General features: G+C 35.0%; 1 protein-coding gene across 2 annotated transcripts in view; it reads left to right on the top strand.

Annotated features, from left to right (window-relative positions):
- PIBF1 (progesterone immunomodulatory binding factor 1) overlaps positions 1–24218 on the top strand; it is a 174659-nt gene that overhangs the window by 75801 nt on the left and 74640 nt on the right. For both annotated transcript variants that reach the window (XM_024569113.3, XM_024569121.3), the window contains 2 exons: positions 18028–18193; positions 21963–22113. In XM_024569113.3, the coding sequence (XP_024424881.2) occupies positions 18028–18193; positions 21963–22113 (317 nt within the window). The remainder of the gene's footprint in view (positions 1–18027; positions 18194–21962; positions 22114–24218) is intronic.

Below are 24218 nucleotides of genomic sequence, written 5' to 3' on the forward strand. Positions count from 1 at the left end.
TTTGGGGAAAGGCCACCATTCAACCCACTACATATGCCTCTTAAGTCATTTGAATTATTCAGTCCACTATGTATGCCTTTTAAATCATTTGAATTAGTATATATTTGGGTCCTTCAATAAGAATAGCATTTTATTTTTTAATTTTACAAGCATAATTTTATAAGGTGTCATCTATATAAAGTTGGATTTTTTTTTCAATGTACAAATGTGACATTTAGCAAATTACTAACTCCTGAACAAATAACACCTTAAAGATTCTAGACTCTACCATATGGTATATGGCGTTTATCATGAACTAAAAGTCATCCTAAATGACTTAATAATGATATCATAGTAATGACATTAAGGGTTAAACAGAGTTACACATTTTTAAAACACTAAAAATCTAGGTTTAAGTTAAGCTATATTAATTTCATTTAAACCATTTAATTACTTTTTCTATAAATAATTAAATTTTGCTTTACTATAATTGAGATTCATTAAATGAGATCTTGGATGCTTTAATAATAAAATAACTGTTTCATGTATTATTTTTGTCTTGTTCTACTTTTTCTTTTCATTGAGCACACTTTGAGTCCTTCCTGGTTTTAATAAATGTTTATGTATAACCTATATATATCTATGTTGTATGCCACATATGTGTTCATTTAGTTTCTCCTTTTGTAGAAGTCACTATCACTAGACGTAAAAATATTCTCAATTCCTTTTAGCCATTAAAGTGTATTACTCTAAGTGAAAGAAGAAACAACCAATATTTAATTCTGTGCTTAATAGAATTAAATGAGATTTATTATACAATTATAAGTTATCAATACATGTTAGCTGTTATTTTTTTTATCATCATCCAGTTGGTTGACTCTTAAAATAAGTTGTATCTGTGTTCTCTTTCCAGTCCATAAAGATAAAGGGCTAGGAACAATCTCTGACCAGATCTGTTAAAACTATTTCATGCAAATGGGTGACCTTCACTTTTACAACGCTCTCTAGAGGAGGTTCCTTTCCTCAACTTCTTCTTTAATTGTTACTAATTCATATTATTGGGATTTGGGATTTCCCTTGCATTTTTTGTAAGTTTTAAAAAACATATGCGTATGTTTTTTTAAAACTTAAAAGACAGTGTGTTTTTCATTTCCAAGTGAAAAGCCTATATATTTGTAAAAAAGTAGGAAACAAGTTAGTGTATATTTAAACAGCAGAACTTACACTTCCAGTCAAGATAGAGGTGCAGGTAAACACGGCTCACCTCCTCACGCAACCACAGCAAAAATTACAACTAAAATACAAAACAACTGTCACCCAGAATCATCAGAAAATTGGGTTATATGGAAGTCCAACAGCCAAAGAATTAAAGAAATCAAGACAGAGAGGAGGGGTGGAGATGTGGAATGGACAGTCCCACACCTATGTGTGGTCGATAAAATTGGGAAGTATACCTCAGGAGGGAGGGCTCTTAGCTCCACACCAGACCACCCAGGCCAGGGTTCCAGTCCCAGAAATATAAGTCCCCATAACTTCTGGCTGTAAAAACAGGTGGGGGTTGGGTCAGCAGAAGAAACTGCAGGATTCTCAAGTGTCTCCTCTTAAGGGCCCAAAACAGACTTTGGACTTACACAGACTCACTCCCTCTGAGTTCCAGCACCAGGGCAGTAGCTGGAAGGGCACCAGTGTCGTATGGGAAAAAGCTGAAGTGTCTGGCATCAGGGCAAATATCAGGGGACAGCTTCCTCTTGGACAAAACCCCAAAGGCCAAACAGCGGCCATTGTCCCTTTTCTGGGCCATCCCCCACACAGAGCCACAGAGCGAAGACACCATTCTGAGACTCCATCAACCTGGCTCACACGGGTTGCCCCACCCTGGCAATTACCTGAAGCTCTACCCCATCCAATTACAGGTACGCTTTTCTACAATAGGCCATACTACTGTGATAGGGAGTCAAAGCAGCTCGACCTAATACATAGAAACAAACACAGGGAGGCTGCCAAAATTAGAAGACAAAGAGATATGGCCCAAATAAAAGAACTAAACAAAATGGAGATAAGCAGTCTATCTGGTGCGGAGTTCAAATCACTGGTATTAGTATACTCAAGGGACTCACTGGGTACTTCAACAGCATACAAAAGACACGAGTAGAAATGAAGTTTACACTGAGAGAAATAAAGAAAAATTTACAGGGAATCAACAGCGGAGTAGATGAAACAGACAAAGCAAGAAAAAAGAATTCAAAAAAACAAGGATAGGCTAAGGAGCCTTTGGGACAACTTCAAACATACCAACATTTGAATCATAGGGGGTGTCAGAAGGAGAAGAAAAAGGGCAAGAAATTGAAAACTTATTTGAAAAAAATAATGAAAGAAAACTTCCCTAAATTGGTGAAGGAAATAGACATACAAATCCAGGAAGCACAGAGTCCCAAACAAGATGGGCACAAAGAGGACCACACCAAGACATATCGTAATTAAAATGCCAAACATTAAATACCAAGAGAGAATTTTAAAAGCAGCAAGAGAATAGCAGATAGTTACCTACAAAGGAGTTCCCATAAGACTGTCAACCAATTTCTCAAAAGAAATGTTGCAGGGTGGAAGCGACTGGCAAGAAGTATTCAAAGTGATGAAAATCAAGGACCTACTACCTAGATTCCTCTATCCAGCAAAGCTATTATTTAGAATGCAAGGCCAGACACAGTGCTTCCCAGACAATATAAAACTAAAGGAGTTCATCATTATCAAGCCATTATATGAAATGTGAAGACTTATTTCGGAAAAGAAAGATCAAAACAATGAACATTAAAATGGCAATAAAGTCACAACTATCAACAATTGAATCTAAAAAACAAAACAAGCAAACAAAGGAACAGAAACAGAATCATAGATATGGAGATCATTTGGAGGGTTATCAGTTGGGATGGGGAAGGGGGGGCAATGGGGGAAAAGGTTCAGGGATTAAGAAGTACAAATTGGTAGGTACAGAATAGACTGAGTGATGTTAAGAACAGTATAGGAAATGGAGTAGCCAAAGAACTTATATGCATGACCCATGGACATGAACTAAGGTGGAGGATTGCTGGAGGGAATGGGGGTTACCGGGAGGAAGGAGTCAATGGAAAAATTGGGACAACTGTAATAGCATAATCAATAAAATATAAAAAATAAAAAACAGCAGAAGTGAGGTGACACCAAATACCTATTATTAGAATCCAAATGTTTTACTAGGACTACAAATATGAATTTTCATTAGCTACATTATTCATAGATGCTCTATATGTAATGAACCTAATATTTCTAAAATTTTTGTCCAGAATCACAGAGATGGAATATACTCAACAGAATATATCTCCCTTGGGGCAAATGTGTACCTAGATCATTTAGTCAGATAGGCCATCTATATGTAAATGTTGTAAAGTAACTCACGTACCCGTTGATGACAATGAAATGTTAACTTTGAAATAGTTTTTTAAAGTAGTTGACAGGAAAATCAAGGTATGGTTAATAGCCTGTCGTTTATGAGAATGGAATGTTCTGTATGTTGATGCCACGAAACACGTCTATTCTTATTTGTCATCTTTTGCCATTAGTTGAACTCTGCATTTGATCCAGAAATAAGTCAGCAGATGTTTAAACAAGAAATGGTTGTTGTGAAATTCAATCATGTGTATATAGTAAACATAGATTTTTTTTTTAGCCCAAAGTAATAGCACTTATAAAACTTAAGTTGGAATCTTTAAGTGCTGATCTCTAATTTTTGAAAATTAAAACTATCAACTGAATGTTCCTAAAAGAAAACTATCAATTGAATGCTTTATTAGTCACTTTTCCATGTTGCTAACTGCTGTATTATTCCACTTGGTGGAATCTCCAATATAGCCAGCATGCCTCTTTTTATCGTGGAAACTACCCCGTCCTCATCACTCTTAACAACAGTTCTCTTAAATATGAAGCATCCCACTTATGAGAAATTTGTAAGCTCTGATTGCCTTTCTGCAGGCTTATGTACCAGTTTTTACTCCACAAATTTTAGGCAATGCTACATTTACCAATAAGTTCCACCAAGGCGTAGTGAAAGTTTATGGCTCCTTAAGCCATACATACATCTTTGATGATAGAAAGCACTAGAGCAGTGTTGAATTAAATGACCTAGACTTTTCATGAACTTATAATAAAAAGATTAGCAGTAATAATTTGGGAGGTTTATTTGGCTAGAACTATGTAAAAAGGATCTAGCTTTTTCTCTCTTTATGAAATGTATAAAAATTAAATTTTATACACAAATATCATCAGATAAATGCTGTGAATCTGTACCTACATAATGCTAAGTACAGAAGAATTCCATGTAGTTAAACTCATTTTCCTTTACCATTTAATAATAGAACCTAGTGGAAATAGAAGCTTTACCATTTCATAATGGGACCCTGACTGCCTCTGCCCTGTGAGAATTGAGTCTTTGTAGTCCAATTCTGTCAACTGTTTTCTGCTTCCCTTCATGTTTTCACATGTGGATGACCTAGGGGGTTTTTTGTTTTTTCCTTCAACTCCAAGTGTTTAATATTGCTTGCCTTATTTCCTTATATTTTAAATGAGAGCCAACATTATGAACTCTGCGCTTTACTGTGGACATCAAAAGGCAAAAGAGAAACCTGTCTCTCCCCATGGTTTCAGAGGAAAAGGTGGAGAAAAATATGTATGTTGTGCCCAGATTTCTCTGTGGTAGAGGGTGGACTAATAAACTGCTAAAATATCTCTCTAAAATTTTTCCTATGATGGGCTAGACATTTTTCACTCAGTATTTATTGAACTTTTGTGCATGACATTATAGAAGATTTTTTTGAATTTAAGACTTTCTGTGTCCCAAGAGCTGGAAGAATAATTGTGTGTGCTCATTTATATTTTAAAGCAAAATGTTATATCCGTCAAGGAGTCTGTAGTGGATGTAAATGTCCCGATCTATTTTAACGGAGTATTGAGAATGACCTTTTACAGGAGGTGGTATATGGAACATGCATTTCTTTGAAGTATGAATTTGGACGGGCAGAACTGAGAGAAGGGCATTCCAAAAACTTCATAAACCTTCCTAAAAAGAGAAAGGGAAAAACTGAAAGGATTTTCAGGAAAAATAGATAATTCAGTCAGATTGGAAGACTGCAAGTAGGCAGGAGAGAGATAGTTTCATATTTTGGTAGGCCTGGGAAGTCAGAAATAAGGAGCTTATATTTATTACTTCAGTGAGCAGTGTGGGGTGACATGATGAGAACCCGTTTTAGATAATTAACTTGGCAGGAATGTGCCTATATATGTTCAGGGTAATTCAAGATTCCCTGAATCTGAATGCCTGACGTCTAGGTAAGAGTAGCAATGGCCCAAATTGGTATGATGGCATAGGGAACAGATGGGAAAATTGGTTTTAGAAATAACACCCTGGCGGGGTGGAGGTTGGTGGAGATTTTTCTTATCTGCTCTCAACTCATCACCTCCCCCCTTCCCGGAGAAAAGAATTTGCTAATGTGTTTGGATCATAATCCAAGACACATAGTTTGGGCTTCTAGATTGTGGGTCTCTCCTTCACAGTCATGAGTACAGCCTGGTCTTCCACTTCCTCTTTCCTGTGACTGAGAAAACATAGGATTAAAGCTCACTTGTACCTCTTCTCACTCTAATGCAATATATATATATTGCATATATAGAGAGTATATATATATGGTATATATATAGTATAGTATTTATATATATACACTATATATAGTATATATATATAGAGAGAGTATATGTGTGTGTGTGTATATGTGTATATATATATATATATATATATATATATATACACACACTATGTATACACTCTAATATATTTAGTATCCAGGAATCAGCCAGTGTTAAGATGGGTTTGGGGTTTAACGGCTTCTCTTAACCTTAATCCTATTACATTCTCCATCCCTCTCTACCAGAGACCTGTGAATTGAGGATTTTACTATAAACTCTGCTATTATTTTAGTTGCCATTTGCCACTGGCTCCTTTGTGCCTATCATTTTCAAGAACATCATGGTGCTTATTTTATTTTTTTTCCACAAATTCTGTTTCTTTTTTAATTCATTTATTTATTTTTATTCAGTTACAATTGTCTGCATTTTCTCCCCTTCCCTCCACCCCACCCCAGCCAGTCCCACCTCCCTCCCCCACCTCTGCCTTCCCCCTTGATTTTGTCCTTGTGTCCTTTATAGTAGCTCCTATAGACCCCTCTCTCCACTATCCCATCCCCACTCCCCTGTGGCTATTGTTACAATGTTCTTAATTTCAATGTCTCTGGTTATATTTTGTTTGCTTTTTTCTTTTGTTGATTATGTTCCAGTTAAAGGTGAGATCATATGGTATTTGTCCCTCACCGCCTGGCTTATTTCACTTAGCATAATGCTCTCCAGTTCCATCCATGCCATTGCAAAGGGTATAAAGCTCCTTCATTCTCTCTGCTGCATAGTATTCCATTGTGTAAATGTACCATAATTTTTTGATCCACTCATTTGCTGATGGGCACTTAGGTTGCTTCCAGTACTTGGCTATTGTAAATTGTGCTGCTATGAACATTGGGGTGCATAGGTTCTTTTGGATGGGTGTTTCAGGGTTCTTAGGGTATAATCCCAGCAGCGGAATTGCTGGGTCAAAGGGCAGTTCCATTTTTAGTTTTCTGAGGAAATTCCATACTGTTTTCCACAGTGGCCACACATGGTGCTTATTTTAATGGATCATTAGACATTTCTTGGATTTTCCCAAATATCATCTAATAGCACCCAATGCCACAGCCTGCACAAGTGGATCCTACAGTCTGCACACACTAGACACAATGTAATTTATGTGTAAGAGCACTGTTTCTGGAGGTAGATTGCCTAGGTTATTATCCATATATCATCTCTATTGTTACTAGATGCATGATTTGGGGAAAGTTTTATAACTTCTGTGTCTCTATTTCTCATCTATAAAATAAAGATAATAATAACTCATAGAGCTGTGAGGATTGTTTAACATAGTGTTTGTCACATCACATTAAATATGAGCTGTTGTGTTTATTACCGGATTCAGTAACCAATTAGATGTGAAAGTATCATGGAAAGTTAGTGATTCTTAGGAAATTTTTAGGTTAGGGGTAGAGAGATTGAGAAAAAAAGGGAAAAGGACTCATGGACATGGACAACAGTGTGGGATTGCTGAGAAGGTGTAAGGGAACTAAATGGTAATGGAAAAAACATAATAAAGATTGTATATTTTAAAAAATTTAAAAAGAAATATCAGAAAAAATTAAATAAAGAAAAATGTTTTTCTGGGTAGTTGAGGTGACAGTAATTTTATTATCAGAAATAGGACTTTTATAAAGCAGCAGTAACTCAAGAGTGAATGAAGGTTATGATTTTGATTTAGGATTTGTACTTGAAGTTGTAAAGTACCAATCACATCACTTCATAAGGTATATAAATGTGTAATCACTATGTTATACACCTGAAACTATTGTAATATAATATTGTATGTCAACTTTAAATGGAAAATAAATTAATTTTAAGTAAATAAATGAAAGTACAAATCATGTGTAAACTACAGTAAATGAATGAGAATAAAGAACTCAGGCCTAGGAGAAAGAGCAGGCCTAGAGGTCAAGATTTGGAACCCAGAAACTTTGCTAAAACTTATAGAAAGAACTCTGAAATTTAGGAAGGGATTTAATAAATGCTGATTATTTGCTGTGGGTCAGATACAATGCTAACGTTTTAAGGTTTTCTTTCCTTCTTTCATTAATTGTATTCTCAGTTCTTATTTCTTACAAATGCTATTTTTAAATTGAGTTTTTAAGTATAGTTGGTATACAATCTTATACTGATTATATTAGCTTCAGGTATACAATAGAGCGATCTGAAACTTTTATACCTTACAATTTGGTCACCCCACTAATTCCAGTAATCCTGTGTCACCATGCAAACTTATCACATTATTCACCGTATTCCTTTTCCCCTTGCCATCCCCCTCCCCTCCTCCCTTCGGGATCTGGAGGGTATTATGCTGATTGAAATAAGTCAGTCAGACAAAAACAAATAGCGTATGGTTTCACTTATATGTGGAATCAAAAAAGAAAACAAGACAAAAACAGAATCATAGAAACAGACCAAAAGGATGGAAAAAGAGAAGCATAGAAACAGACCAAAAGGATGGTTCCAAGTGCTATCTTTTTAAGCAAGATATAAAGGCTAAGGAGGTTGTTTTCTTAAAGTGGCGTAGCTAGCTGGAATCTGTGAAGAAGCTACTAAAACTACTAAGTGACTTTAGCAAGATTGCAGAATACGGGGTCATCCTGAACAAAGGCCACTATGCTCTCATACACTAGCAGTGGAAAACTAGCAATAAGCAGTTGAAAATTTGGAAATTAAAGGTTTTTAAAATACCATTTGTAATAGCATCAAAAATATTAAATAATTAGTGGATAAAATCCACAAAATATGAACCAAGTACAAGATTTGTACAGGGAATTACTAACAATTAAAATAAATAATAAGTTGTGGAAAGGAACTCATTCTTTAGAGAGCTCTGCAGCATTGAAGAATTTTTTTATTGTTATTCAATTACAGTTGAGCATTGGAGAATTTTTTAATATTTTTTGAGTATTAGGAAAAAATCAGAAGAATGATATAACATGACATGAAAATTCCTTGCAATTCAAATGATAGTGTCCATAAATAAAGTGTTATTAGAACACAACCACTCTCATTTCTGTATGTATTTTCTATGCCTGCTTTCATGCTACAATTGCACAGTTAAGTGTTACAATAGACATTTTTATGGACCTTAAAGCCTAAAATTTTTACCCTCCTGCTCTTTCCATAAAAAAAATGTTTGCCGATTCCTCATCTGAAGCATTTATGCCTGCTTTTCAACAACTTCAGTTAAGAAGCAGTGGTCATTATGCATCCCCTCCATGACCACTCACAAGTCCGAGCCGTTGGGAGACGGCCTCCTGGACACCTGCTCTGCTCAGTCCCGTGCGTCTGTGTCGCTGGGCGCATGACAAAATATTTGACTTCTGTTTCTTGGTGAGGAGTGTTACACTCCACTGACTGAAAAAAAAATAAAATCCTGTGCTTCTGAAATTTCTGCATTTTAAATAATTAGAACATCTCACGGTTCATAGGAAAACACAGGAAACATGATGAGAGATCTTGGCTCCACCAGGAGAGCATGTAAGGTCACCGATTACTTTTCCCATGACAAGCTTGAAAACAAAAAGTGAGGCTTTGGCAATCTTGTATATTTAATCTTACTCAGCAAACATTTACATGGTGCTTACTGTACTGGCATAGTTTTAAGCATTTTACTAATATTTATTTAATCCTCGTGTTTAGACTGTTCCCACTGGTAATCCCATTTTAGAGATGTGGAAACTGACACACAGGTACAAGGCACAGGTGTGGAATTTGAACCCACGAAGGGTGGCTTCAGAACCCTTGCTTAATTTAGTTATATGTGAATATTTTAAATTGCATTATGTGAAAGAATACTTCAGACTCATCGCATGATCCTTCAGGGTAAGTGAAGGCACTTCTTGAAATATGTAACACAGTTTTCCCAAACACATTCCCCTCACTGATCTTTTTCTGTTTGAATCCCTAGATGACATTGTCATTGTATTTTCATCTTTAGAACCACAAGTGTCCATTGATTTTTTTTAATTTTTTTCCACTTGTTCTTTAGGTGTGTTTTTTGATCTTCAAAATGTGATTAATTATAGGCTATTAAATAATCTTTAAAACCTGTTTTTGAACATAAGTGTAGTTGTGAGGCTGCCTTCCAGAAATAATTATAAATCTATATTGAATGTCTTTGCTTCCATGTTTGATTCCTTCTGGTGAAAAGTATCAGCATTCAAAATTTGCATTTTTTATGGTCTTTGCAAGCCAGTGTGTCTTCCCTAAGCAGTATTACACATTGCAAAATAAAGTAATTGAGAGAATACTCAATGGGAGAGATTTTGTAAGTACTCAACTAAAAAGTGACACCCAGGTCTTATAATACTCACACCGATACTCTAAGTATTGGTAGGGCACAGAGCCAGCTTTGTCCAAAACAAAATAACTTTTCTGTAGACCTCCTCCTCCGACATCCATTATACCCTCCAATGACCTGAACTTCCTTAAACCTCTGACCCCAACAAAGGTTTTCCTCCGCCCTCGGAGGGCCTTTCTGTGCTGTACTCTTGGTGAAGAGCACTCACCTGCTTGCTTTGTTCCCCTTTCAGTCATGACCCCTGTATCTTCTATCTTCCCCCTTTCGTGTGTCTGACCGCTCCTACCGCCCACGGGTGTGTTGCTGGAGATTGTGCATGTGCTTTGATGCATGCTTTGTTTTTTAAAAATATTTTTTCTCTCTCATATTCAGGATATTACAGTGTGAGAGCCCAGAAATTTGAGGCAGTTATGAGTACAAATTTCAGCTTTTCTACCTCCTTGGTAACTTTTCTGAGGTTTAATTTATTTATCTCTAAAAAGACAATAATCCTAAATTCTGTATTAGACTTTGGAGATGGCTAAATGAAAAGCACACACCCACAAACACAGAAGCAAATATGAACAAAAAGCACTGTGATGTTAGGCTCCTTTCTTGTGTATTGGTCTCTACACGTGCTGACAAGGACTCGTGCCAATTCAACTTTTCCCTTAGAAAGTGCCTTTACAATTCATCTCAGACTTCTGTTCGCAAGTCTCTCATAACCCACTGGTTTGGGTCTCGGGGACAATAGCAAGTGAGAGAAAAGGAGGAGGAAGCAGGGCAGTAATAGAAAGCGCCAACTTTCCACCAGCCTAGAGAGGAGGGCAGGGCACAGGAAAGTGTGCGAAGAACAGTGAGACCCAAGAAAACATTTAAGAAGAGAAGGCATTTCTTCCAAATAATAATGGAGGATGTTTAAATGTTTAATATTTTATTCAATTAATGTTGAATACCATATTTTGCCATGTGCACCCACATTTTTGGCCTAAACTTTCAGGAAAAAAGTCTTTCACTTTAATTTTGTAATTCAATTTTTTATTCATTTATATTTAGGTACTTGTTTTTTGTATTATGAAGGAATTTTAGCATTTATTTTTGAACATATGTTACAAGAAATTTTATGTAACAACTAATTACAAAACACAAGAACAAGATACAAGGTATTAAACAGATATAATATGATATATATTTTTCCATGTGTACCACCTATGTATAATGCATATAATGACTAGTTTTAAGTTCATCCTTATTTTTCCCTCAAAAATTTGGGGGAAAAGTCAGCATTTTACATGGCAAATTATGGTGTATTTTATTTTAATAGGTACTTTATTAATTCATTTTTATCCTGTCATGTTTGTACCCATAAACAGATAGTTAAATAAATACCTAGGTATGCAGATGTTTTCTGGAACTTTCGAAGCTTTCTCATTTGATAAACAGATGTAGACTTAAAAATATGATCATAGCATGTGTGTTAACTGACTGTGCTGACAGGTCTAATATTTTATATCTACTCGTTAAAAAAATTCTAAAATAGACCTACTAAGCAGTTCCTTAGTTTATTAAGTCTAATGAGAGAAATTTAGAGATGGGGGAGCAGACCTAACAAAGCAACTTAGTGCTCCTCATTATTATTTTTTTCTTCATTGCTTCTGTTTTACGTACCCTTATTATGGACTTCATCCTATTTTTGTAGGTAGGCTAGTGAGTTGCCCTCGCATTCGTAAAATGGTGCGTACATTTTGCAATACCTTTAACTCATTCCAGAAGTTAGATGCATCTAAGCTCTCCCTAGCTTTGCCCCCCTGCTGCATTTCTGGTTTGAAACGTTTTTAGCATGTTGTCATGTCTGCTTCTCTCATGTTTAGCATGTTGTCATGTCTGCTCTCTCATGTTAGTCGTTAGCCAGACTGCGTTTTTAGAAACTCTCATCTTTCCTGTAGCTCTGTCACACCTGTCCTGCAATCATTTCGGCTTCTTTCTTCTTCACTCCCTGTAATTTCTCATGTTAAATTGATGACTAAACCTGGAAATAATAATCTTAATTCACTGATTTTGTCATTTTTCAAAAAGAATGCTCCTCATCAGATTGGTTTGTGAGACTTGAGTGTTTTCTAACTTGGTTTGAACTATTTAGTAGGCTAAATTTTATAGTATAACTAATTAATATGACCCCGTTCATTCAGCACAGATTTATTAAGAGCTTGTAGTGTACCGGGTAAAATATTAGGTTCTAGGAATCCAAAGATTCATTAAACAAGACGCTTGCACTCAAGTGACTTATATTTTAATTATAGGGGATGCTCTTGTGAGCATGTTGCTTATATTAATTAGCTCATTTAGTTACCCAGAATTTCACATTCCCCAGTCTGTCCTCTAAGATTTCAATTCAGAAGACCTGCGGTGGAGCCACAGTGTCTGTACTTCTCAAAGGTTCCACAAGGGGTTCTGATGGGTATTCCTGCTTGGGCTAGATAGAAGTCAAGCTTAAGGATCATCCTCACCCTTGCAAAGGAAAGTCTTGCTCTACTGGGAATCTATCTGGATTTGAACCCAGGACTCTCTTTTCTATATTCCTATTCAGGAGTTTCCTAGAGTCATGGAATTTTTTCAATTCATTTTCAGAACACTGACTTGTGTAAGTTAAGGTTCATAGTGTTTGTCTGTTAATAGGAAGTTTTTCTAAATAAATGGCTTTTACATCTCTTTTTGCATGTACAGTAAATTGACTTTTTTTCTTTGAGCTATAAATTATGGAAAAATAGGACAAAACCACGATTAGCCTCCATTCTGCTGCTGTTCACACTTAACACCATTGTTCATTAAAGCATCCCCCAAAAGTACTTTTTCTTAGGGTTTTTTTACAGACTTCATATTTTTTAGAGTAGTTTTAAGTTCACAGCAAAATAGAAACAAAAACACAGGTCTTACGAGCTTTTTAGATTCAGTTTTATCTCTTCGGATTTTTTCCTTCGCTGTGGGTAGACCAGCACTGTGAGGTGCACACTGAAAGCAGCGTGAAGTAGTTTTCCATGCTGTGAAGCACTGATGTAATAGATACTCGTGCTTCAAAGGGTGCTCCAGGATGAATTTCTAAGTGTTTGTTGTCATGTTGCCACAAAAGGGAAAACAGCTACTCGTTCGAACACTGTCAAAATATTTCACTCTAATTTTATCTCATGCATGCTTTGATTTATTTTAAGGCAGCATTCCTTTCATTATATTTGTTTCATTTAAGTACTTTTATCTTCACATACCTGCAGTATGTATTTTTTGCCTTTATAGGATGGCCAAATATTACTACATATTATTTATTTTATTAATAACAGTACATATTTTATTTGATCATGATATGATAGATGCATTAAATTACTCTAAATACATGCTTGAAATTCTTATAAATCCATGGTACAGTTGTTAAGCATACTCAGCGTTTTTAACTCTGCAAAAAAAGATCTCTCACATTCATTTAAGAATTCGCTTGTAAGCCAAAAACGACAGATGTCGTATTACAGCTGAGAAGTGAACTGGTTGAAGAAATCGTCTAAATGGCAGAAACATTTGGACAGATAACCAATCGCCTTTTAAATTCCTTTTGCTTGTCCCGTAGTCATCACTGTTGCAACACTGATGGTAGTTTTGTAAGTTTTTCCACCTGCTTTCTTTTCAGCTTAGAAAATTTCACAAGGGAAAGGCTAGTTACTAGAACTCTGTTTCTGTCGATGAACGGGAAGCAGTTTCAGATGTCTTCTCTAATATGGATCAGTCGTTGTTAACATGTTTTCTCCCTTTAGAACGTTCACCAATTCAGCATACACCTATCAGTAAATTTCGTTCATTACATCCAGTGATTCTGTATCAGAAAACAAATATACCCACTAGGAGAGTTCATTACAATATAGAAAGCTAGTGTGTTATTTGGTTAACAGGAGATTCTGAGCTATCCTTTTTTCCAGTTGATAGAATTGAAGACTATAATCATTTAAATATTAAGGACATAGTGATATGAGAAGTTATTTTAAAGAAATATTTGTAGATTTTTACAAATCTACCATAAAATGCAGTTGTAAATTGTATTTACATAAATGTAAATATAAATAAATGTACATTAAATTGATATCTTCTGAAGTATATAAAACTAAATTTAAAAGTTTTTTTACTTTTTATAAAGTATCAGAAATTGCAGATTAGGTATGATAAGCAGGAGTGCCTATTTCTGGGTGTAGAGATCTTGTAAATATTTTCAGGATATTAAAAAACCAACCAACCAAAGATTTAATTTAATTTACTAGACATGGATGAGGCCATGATACGTACTTTGTCCCTTACTTGATTAATAACACTTTGTTGTAAGAAGTTAAAGAGATCTCATCCAAAATTATTTGAATAGAAAATACTTAATTTTTCATTTTTTACATTGCTCATGTCAAAAATTTTTTAGTTGCCTTTAGTAAAATTACTTTTTTAAGTGAAAATGTCTAATGTAAAACCAGCTAACTTTTTTCCAGCCTCTCTTCAGCCAGATATTTTTTACCTACCACAGTGATATCATTTCTTCAGGATATACATTTTTTCTTTTCTTTTTATGTAAGTGTAAATGTCCTTATATGATTTTCAGGTATCCATGATACATGTCTAAATATGTACATAAGTAATGAGTCAAATTTATTTTTTTAAGAAACTCATTAGTGCACTGTGGCTGGATGGCTCAGTTGGTTAAGAAACCCATTAGAATGTTTGGGTCCAAATGATAGTACCTTCCAGCAAATTAGGCACGGCTGGGGCTCCTGTGCTTTCCCACACACACCCTGGCAATGCTCAGGATGGTTACTTTATCGCACAGTCCTCACTCAGAGCAGCCTTTAATTGTAACGACTTTCTTCCTTCAAAGATGTATTTTGTTTTTGGAAATTCAGACTTTATTCAGAGTGTAAGGCTTTGCATTGGATGGGGACTACTATTTGGTGTGGGAAAATGAGGTGAGAAATTGGGGAGAAGCTAGATGTCTGACAGTAGTGTAATAATTAAGAATGAAAAATTACAGGGACAATAAAATTAATATTTAGGAAAGGAGTTTAATAGCATAGGAAAAATTTTAACATAATACCAGGTGAAAAGGATAGAAAAGTTTATACGAAGGGATGATTCACATTAAGGTGCATAGCAAACATTTTCATATATGATAATATTGAATATTGTTGAGGATGTGGGGAAACCATATGCCATACATGTCTGGTGGAGATTCAGACCCATCTCTGTTTCAGAGTTTGCTTCAAAACTTGGGATTAAGTTACCCTCCTCACACAAAGGATTTAGGGGTGCAGCCATGACTGCCGCCTTCCGTGTATTCTAAAGTCCACTATTTTCTCTGTATTGGCCCAGAGCACCCTTTAACATGTCTTCTCCTGATACAGCCAGCCCCCAAATCTGTTGCAGTGAATATTTCTGAAGAGCAAGCATTTCATCCTAGGACTTAAGATTACTGTTTGTACAGTAGCATGTGATGTATGGATGAGTTTTATGAAAACCAGAAGAACCCAGTTACAAATATAGCACAGAGAATAATCTAGCCAAATGTGGGCCCTGGGATGAGATGCTTGTAAGGATAATTGGAGATTCTGATTATACTTTATAGGAAATTTGACCTCTTACTATGGTGAATTAGAATATCAAACAGAAATATAGTTCATTTGATCTATAGAATTAACATTAATTAGGTTTGTCAGTTTATTAAACTTAGTATTCTCACATTTCTAGAAGATTACTATTGTCATTTAACTTTCCAATATAAGGGAAGAATAATAGTGCTAAAAGTAACTTTCAAATGCCATATAATGAATAAGAAGAATAGGTGGAATCTAAAAGCTAAGTTTTTAATTTCTTATTTGGTGTTTGCATTGATCTCAGAATTACCCACAACGTCCTGAATCCATAAGAAGGCAAACTTCGTAGTTAAATCTTTGCAAAACAATTTATTTTAAAGATCAATATCACATTTTAAGTGACTTAGCCAGAATTTATTTTAGTGATGTAGTCTAGTGTGTTCTGTAGTGTAGCATACAAAGTAGGTATTGATTTCACACATTTTATATGTTTATATTCATAAAATACTCCTTGAGCACAGGGACATTTTCATGTCAGCAAAATATTGAATTAATACATTTTTGAGTAAAATAATTTTTTACTACTTCACACCCATGGGGATGGCTGTAATCAAAAAGGAACGAGTTTTCAGTTTGGGGCTCTGGAGAGATGGCAACGGTGCAAGGGCCTGAGGGGTATGTGGACAGCAGCAAGCCAAAACTGAGCAAAAATGAGCTAGAGAGATGCCAGAAAGCCGAGAAGAAAGTAGTGGAGCAGGAGGAGAAGGAGTGGTGGGAGGGTTTAGAAAAGGGACAATGGCCTCTGCTCAATCTGATACCAGACACTTCAGTTCCTCCCTGTATGCCACTGGTGCCTTCAAGCTGCTACCCCAGTGCTGGAGCTCAGAGGGAGTGAGTCTGAGCGGGTGAATCCGTGTGTGGGGGTTCTTTAAGAGGAACTGCTTAGGGCTCCACCAGTTTGTTTCACCAGCTCAATCCCTGCTGGGTTTTGCAGCCAGAAGTTGTGGGGACTTATTTTCCTGGCACTGGAACCCTGGGCTGGGGCACCTGGTGTGGGGCCGGCACTCCTCAGTCCCAAGATATCCCTCCTGAATTTTTATCCACCACACATGGAGGAGGAACCAACCTGTTCCTGTCTGTTCCCCTCCTACCAGTATGGATGGATGTGGTTTCTTTAATTCCTTAGTTGTCAGACTTCCATTCAACTTGATTTCTGAGGGTTCTGAATGATGATTGTTCTATATTTTAATCCTAATTTGGATGAAGTTCTACAAAGAGGTGAGCCATGTCTGCCTACACCACCATTGTGATTGGAAGCCCTATACTAGCAACTTCTATCTGTTAAAGAAATAACTCAATATTTCTGAGCCTGAAGTTCCTCATCTGAAAAACCTAGTAAGGTTATTGCAAGGATATAGTGAGATGCTGTGAATTAAATAGACTATGCTCTCTGTTTCCCTACACTACACATACTCTGGCTTCTTCTCCCTAGAACACTTCCCACCCATACCGCCTCCTGCCTTACACACACATGTATGTTCCCACTGAAGCCGGGGATTACCCTAATGAAGCCCTTGACACACTGTTGAAGTTTCATGTTTATTTTCCTGTCTTCCACAGAAAACTAAGTTCTTTAAGGGGGAAAAAATTTTTTTGTCTACCATTGTATACATATTTACCTAGCAAATTGACTAACGCAATACACATTTGAATAAATGAATTTTAGTAACATATTTAGCATTATGCTGGGTTCAGAATAGCTCCCTAAAAAGGTACGATGAGTCTGTGTTTTGCTTTCTGTTAGAACATAATCAACCTGAAGCATTTTTTAATTTATAATATGTGGTGATTTATATGTTAAGTGGAAATATTTTTATTACTAGTTATAACTATGAAATGAGAATTTTCCTTATCTTTGTTGTAATAGACTTTGTGGTTATACATTTATCTCTGTGATTTGTACTTTATTTTTCTTGTAATATCCAAGTATATGTATTTACTAACTTAGAAATTTATTTTACAAGTATCTCAAGAATTTGCCCCTTAACGTGCATATTTCATGCCATTCTTCTCCATCTGAGATTAGGCTTAGGAGGAAACCGCAAGCCTGGAAGCAATGCTGTAGCTTTAAGGCCTGCGAAATATATAGGAATTAAATCATTTTAAGCAATATAACTGAAATTTCCTCTTACCATTTTTTATTATAAATGTCTTATAAAATAATAATAGGCAATAATTGCTCTTGGATGGAAGGAATAAAAATAAGGGAGCATTAGAAGTTTAATTGGTACATTTTGTTCTCTGGATTATTAACTGCATGATAAAATGAGAGTGTGGAAAAATAGTAGTAATGTTTATGTTCATATAAATCATCAAGATTTCTTTAAAGTCTCATAACCATTCTGCTTCTTTCAGGTATAGAGAACTACAACTTAGTACAGAAAGCAAAGTAACCGAATTTCTCCATCAAAGTAAATTAAAATCTTTCGAAAGTGAGCGTGTGCAACTTATACAAGAGGAAACTGCAAGAAATCTCTCACAGTGTCAGTTGGAATGTGAAAAATATCAGAAAAAATTGGAGGTACCTATTCAAACTTTTGTTTCAAAATTAGCATAGCATGTGAGGTCCATAAGCACAAGGTCTCTGTCATATTGAGCTTTGCCAATAATATTTCTGTTGTGCATGAGAAAAGGCCTGTATCTTTCTTTTTATTTATTTTTATCTTTTTCATTGTTGTTCAGTTACAGTTGTCCCTCCCTTTTCCCTATTGCTCTCCCCTGCCCCATCCCCACCCACTCCCCACCTCATTTTTAAAAGATCTCTTATCAAGAGGACCTACCTTCCTGTTCTAGATAAATAGGTGGAAAGAATGAACACACTGTTTCCAAGAAAAAAAATGCAAATTGTAAGAAATAAATGAAAATGTGTTCTTCCTAGTAATTAAGGAAATGTGAATTTAAACTTTTTTTTTAACCTCTATATAGTTCTGTTTGTTGTTTTTAAAGTGCTGGCAAGAGTACCCTTAAATGGGAAATCTCATGCAGTTAGAAAATGGAACACCCCTTCTAGAGAACAATATGATAATCTGGCCAATGCCCTTAAAAAATTGATCCACTAATTTTAGTTAAAGGAATTTTACCTAAAGAAATAATAAAAGATGTTATAAAGGTTCATATTAATGGTATACATTACAGCATTATTTATTACAGTAAAAATTGGAAGTAACTCAAGTGTCTAATAATAGGTAATTAAAATTTTTTCAATTAGTTTAAGTTATATTTTGCTGTAATCATTCATTATATGATTATATGCAATCATGTTCTTCAGTATTTTAGACTTGGGGGAAATGGTCGTTAAAAACATTGAATGAAAGATTCAGTAATCTTATTTGCATGATTAATTAGCTGACAATGTAAGTATTCATTACAATATCTCAGGTTACATTTCTGAAAAGTATCTTGATTAGTAAAACTAAGATTAACAAGATAAAGCGTCTCTCAGAAAATAAAGCCCTAGGGAAAACGTAAAAATGACATTAAGTTACATACATATTTAAGAAAACATGCAAAAACTGCAGATGGTGTCCACCGCTAAAGCAGACCAGTGTTCTCCACTTAAGATCTTTTCAGACACCTCCTTCAGGAAACTGCGGCAGGCGTAATCTGCTACTGCAAATGCTGCCATACACATTCGATGGGACTGTATTAGACTAGCTTGATCTGGAATTCGTCTTTTGCAAGTTAATGTTTTCTATGGTTTAAATTTCATAATTCCTAGCAAAATGACTTTCCTTTTCCTTTTCATGTTGGATGACTGCGCTTAAGAATGTCTCTTGGTGGGGTGTATAGGAAAATAGAGAAACACTTCTCTCTGTACCTCTGAAACAAACATTTCACTAAACAACACTTTATAACATAGCGATGATGTTTTCTAAACCATTCTATTTTGTTACTGCCAGCCGCTGAAATCCAAATTGGTTTCATGACCTCAGAAAGGTTGCAACTTGCAGTGTGAAAACCACTCTCCCATGGACCTACCCACTTGGTCTGTGGGTGCAGGTGAATAGTAATTACGGTGTTTCTTCGTATAAATGTCTTATATGGAAAAACACCTTTGTAAAAATTATTGTGATCCTTAAAACACTGGTTGATAAAAAAAATTTAGGGGAGTTTCTATCCATTTTCTCCTCTGTTAAACTAGGAGCCTTGAGAGAACAGGAACTATTCATTTATAATTGCGTCACAAGTACCCAACAGTGCTTTGCTCGTGGTGGATGCTCAATAAATATTTTGTGAGTGAATGAATGGTTTGATGAATGCTAATATAGAACCATTGTTTGAATCTATTTTCCTGAAATACTAGAAGGTGTTTCTAAGGTAACTCTTATTTAGGAGGAATAATTTACAGGAAAATAATTTTGTGAGGGGTAAATCGTATTACAGTTATTATGTACTTTTCTGTGGGTTTTACTAAATAATCTCATGTATTTATAACTTAAGGACAATTTATTTTGTCTTAAGTATCAAGTGACAAATGCTCTCCAAATACTGGCTTTTTATATTTTGTGACTTTTAAAAAATCATTGGCCTATAATTTTGTGTTGCATATGTATATAATTTTATGTAATTTTGCATTATCACTAAGTTATTTAAACAAAGGAACTTTCCACTGAGACCTTGATATTCAATAGTTTCCTAAAAGCAATCGACCTATTTTATATATTCCTGTTTAAACTCAAATGTTTAAATATTGGTGTTTCCTGAAGAATCTTTAATATAATAGCCTTCCGTAGTTCTGATAATGAAGTTCTTCTTTGGCTTTTCAGAAACAGTAGTGACTTTGTTTAAAGCAGTCACTAGGACAAATCCACACTGAAAGGGAATTCAATGTGTTTGGAATATACGCACAATCAGAAATTTCTGGGTTCAGTCACATACTGAAGCATTCAATCACATACATTTGTTACGGTGAACTTTGTACCTATTAGAAAAAATGTTTTCTTCAAAATTGTTTAATTGTAGAGAATCGAGATTAATTTAAATTCATACATCTCTATTTCTATGGGCCATTTAATACAAGTTTTTTGTTTTATTTTGTTTTGTTTTTATCCTTACCTGGGGACATACTTACTGATTTTAGAGAGGGGAAGGGAGGGAGAAATGGAGGGAAACATTGATGTGAGTGAGAACATCAATAGGCTGCCTTTCCTACACGCCCTGACCTGGACCAAACGCCCACATGAGGCATGTGCTGACCGGGAATCAAACCTGCAACCTTTCGGTTTGCAGGACAGTGCCCAGCCAACTGAGCCACACAAGCCAGGCACAAGTTTTTATAATTGTATTTCATAGAGTAGTGATAGTATTTTTCAACATTACTATGTTCTGTGCACTCTGCTAAACCCTGAATTTACCATCTCATTGAATCCTCCAACAATATTTTGAGGTTGACCTAGAAAGAATAAGTAATTGCCTAAGATCACAACTAGTAAGTGCCAAAAGTAGGACTGAAATGTTTTTAACCATAATATTGTTGCTTGTCAGTACTGTGTTAGGAAACGAGTGTAATACCACTCCTTAATTGAATCTGTACTAGTAAATAAACTTTTAGATAATTGGAATGTAATTTAAGCATTAAAACATCCCTTTGTCACTAGAAATGTCTCCCTTTTTAGTGAAGTTATAATTATCATGATAGTGATTCCCAATGAGTTACCATTCAAGAATATAGGACTTTTTGGTCTTATACAAAATAACTCCATTTCCATCCATGCCTTTTGCATCACTTTTTATAATTTTTATCCTTTCTTTTTATACAAAGGCCTTTTCTGATACGGCCCCAGGTGGCTCTTCACATGTACATTTGACTTGCTGCTTTGAAGTTATGATTGTTCAAGAAACCCAAAATCTTACTAAAAATATGGCAAAAGTAGGTAGAATAAGAGCTGGTGGAAAACTGAATGGCTCGTTATGAGTATATCTCTTTGCACATAGCTTCATAAGTGAAGCGGCTGTGATTTCTAGGTAAATGACCTCCAAATAAGTCCGGGGTCACTGCATTTTTGAGTTCTAACAAGCAAATGCTAGTCTGACTCCCATCACTATTTTGGGTTTTAATTTGTTTTTATTAAATTATATAATAAAGAGCTTTGTAAGTTTCAGTTAAAAACAACTGAATTGTTTTCTGTAGAAATAATTGTATTTTACTTTCTCAGTCATCTCAATTGAACTACTTTCTCTTCATATCTAAATTTTTAAAAGGAGAAAAAAGATATTTTTGGATCATGTTTTTGTCTCAACTGTTAACTTATTTAATTCTGCCTTTGCAATGTTTTTTCTTTCACTATTAGGTTTTAACTAAAGAATTTTATAGTCTCCAAGCCTCTTCTGAAAAACGCATTACTGAACTTCAAGCACAGAAGTCTGAGCATCAGGCACGGCTGGACATCTATGAGAAATTGGAAAAAGAGCTTGATGAAATAATAATCCAAACTGCAGAAAGTAAGCCTGCATCCCAACACCCCACACACAGCATTTTTTTGTTGTTGTTATTGTTTTTTTAATTAGAAGCACCAAGGAACATGGTATTGTTTCTTAAAACTGCTTTGGTGTATTTCTTTCAAATATATCAGTAACTTTTTTAAAAGAATATTTTATATTTTAAAAATTAGTCTTAGCTCTGGTAGTTGAGATTTTTTTAAAATAGGTTAACTGTGGTAGATTTTATTTTTATTTCAGTTCACTCATTCAGTGTTAATTAAGTGTTTGCGTATGCCAGATCTGGGGCTGTGGAGTTCATACAGTAATGCTTGCTTATGAGGGTTTCTTGTTTAGTCTACTGGGAGAGACAAACATATGAACAGATAATTAGGTGAGCTAAGTACTTTTAGCAAGAGATAGGCAGTCCTTGGTGAAAGTACAGAAAAGAGACCCTCAGTAAATTCAGCCTTTGGGGTGATGAATACCTAAGAGAGGAGATGGCATTTTAGTGATTCTAGAACAACAGAAAGAAATTCTTTGAATCCTACTATGTTATAATCTTTGACCCTGATCCTACTTCTATTTTCTGCGTTGCCCCTGACTCTAATGGAATATTTTAAATTAACATTTCACCATTGACTGTAATACATTAATAATGCTCCAATAATGCTCCAATACATTATTTGTGTTCAAAGGAGAGAAATAACAGCAGCTTTCTTATAAAAGTACATTTAAACATCAACTGAAGTTGACATTAAATTTGAATATATTTGGAGAACATTTTATTATAAAGACTATATTGTACTTATAGGCAAATTTAAGAAAGATTGTTATTTCATTCCTACCATTGTCTTTTTTCCATTTTCAATGTCTGATAATCGCAATAGTTTTCAAACTTATCTTCAGTTTCTCCACTGGAGTCCTAGTTGTCTTTGTGAAGTATAGGTTTGATCATACCATGAACTGATCTGAATGCCTCTATCATCTAAAGCCAGCCTAAAGTCAAATTCCTTAGCATGACTTTTTGACAATTAGACTCATTTATCCTTTCTACTTTTTAGGCCTTACCATTTCATAGCATTTCATACTACACTGAAAGTTCTGTACTTTCCTAGCTCTGTAACTTTGCATATGTCCTTGTGTTGAGACAAATTAGGAAACAGAAGAAACTTCCTCAATCTGATAAAGAATATCTACAAAAAAAATCTATTGCCAATATCATACCTAATGATGAAATACTAAATTCTTTCCCTTTACAGGAGATAGCAGGGCAAGGATTTATATTTTCATGACTTATATTACACATGTAATTGAGCTTCTAGCAGTAATATAAGACAAGAAAGAAAGAAGTGTAAAGATCACAAAGGAGGAGTAGAACTATTTTCAAATTGCCAATCACAATTCAGTGATAAGTAAAATTAACAGGTATACTTAAGATTTGTACCTTTTACTATATATAAATTTTATTTTTTACAAAAGAACTACAAAGAAACATTGAACTAGTGGTTGATGATTTACATGTTGAACTGTGAAGTTCTGAAGGGCAGATGTACTTTGAAATACACACAAAAAATAAGACAGATTTTTAAAAAGATCTTATTTATTTATTTTTAGATAGAGGGGAAAGGAGGGAGAAAGAAAGAAAGAGAAACATCAGTGTGTAGTTGCTTCTCATGTGCCCCCTACTGCAGACCTAGCCTGCAACCCAGGCATGTGCCCTGACTCGAAATCAAACTAGCGACCCTTTGGTTTGCAGGCTGGCACTCAATCCACTGAGCCACACCAGCCAGGGCTAGATTGATGGGTTGATATGGGATGGAATGATATGTGATAAATAAATATAGTACAATGTTTAATTTAGAATCCAGATACTGTATATATGGGTGTACACTGTTCACCTTTTTCAACTTTCTACATTTGTAAATATTTTTAAAATAAAATCTTTAAAAGAAATACAGAAATTACTTTTTATTATGATATTATATAAGCCACTTAAAACCATCTTAGAGTAAACATATTTATTTCTACTTGGAAGACCAAGAAACTAAGCTCTTCTCTATCCATTCACATTGGAAATTAGAATATTTTTATTATTGTTTAATGGATACTTATTGATTAACCAAAAT

The sequence above is a fragment of the Desmodus rotundus genome, chromosome 13, assembly GCF_022682495.2.
Source record: "Desmodus rotundus isolate HL8 chromosome 13, HLdesRot8A.1, whole genome shotgun sequence".
Classification (NCBI taxonomy): Eukaryota; Metazoa; Chordata; class Mammalia; order Chiroptera; family Phyllostomidae; genus Desmodus; species Desmodus rotundus.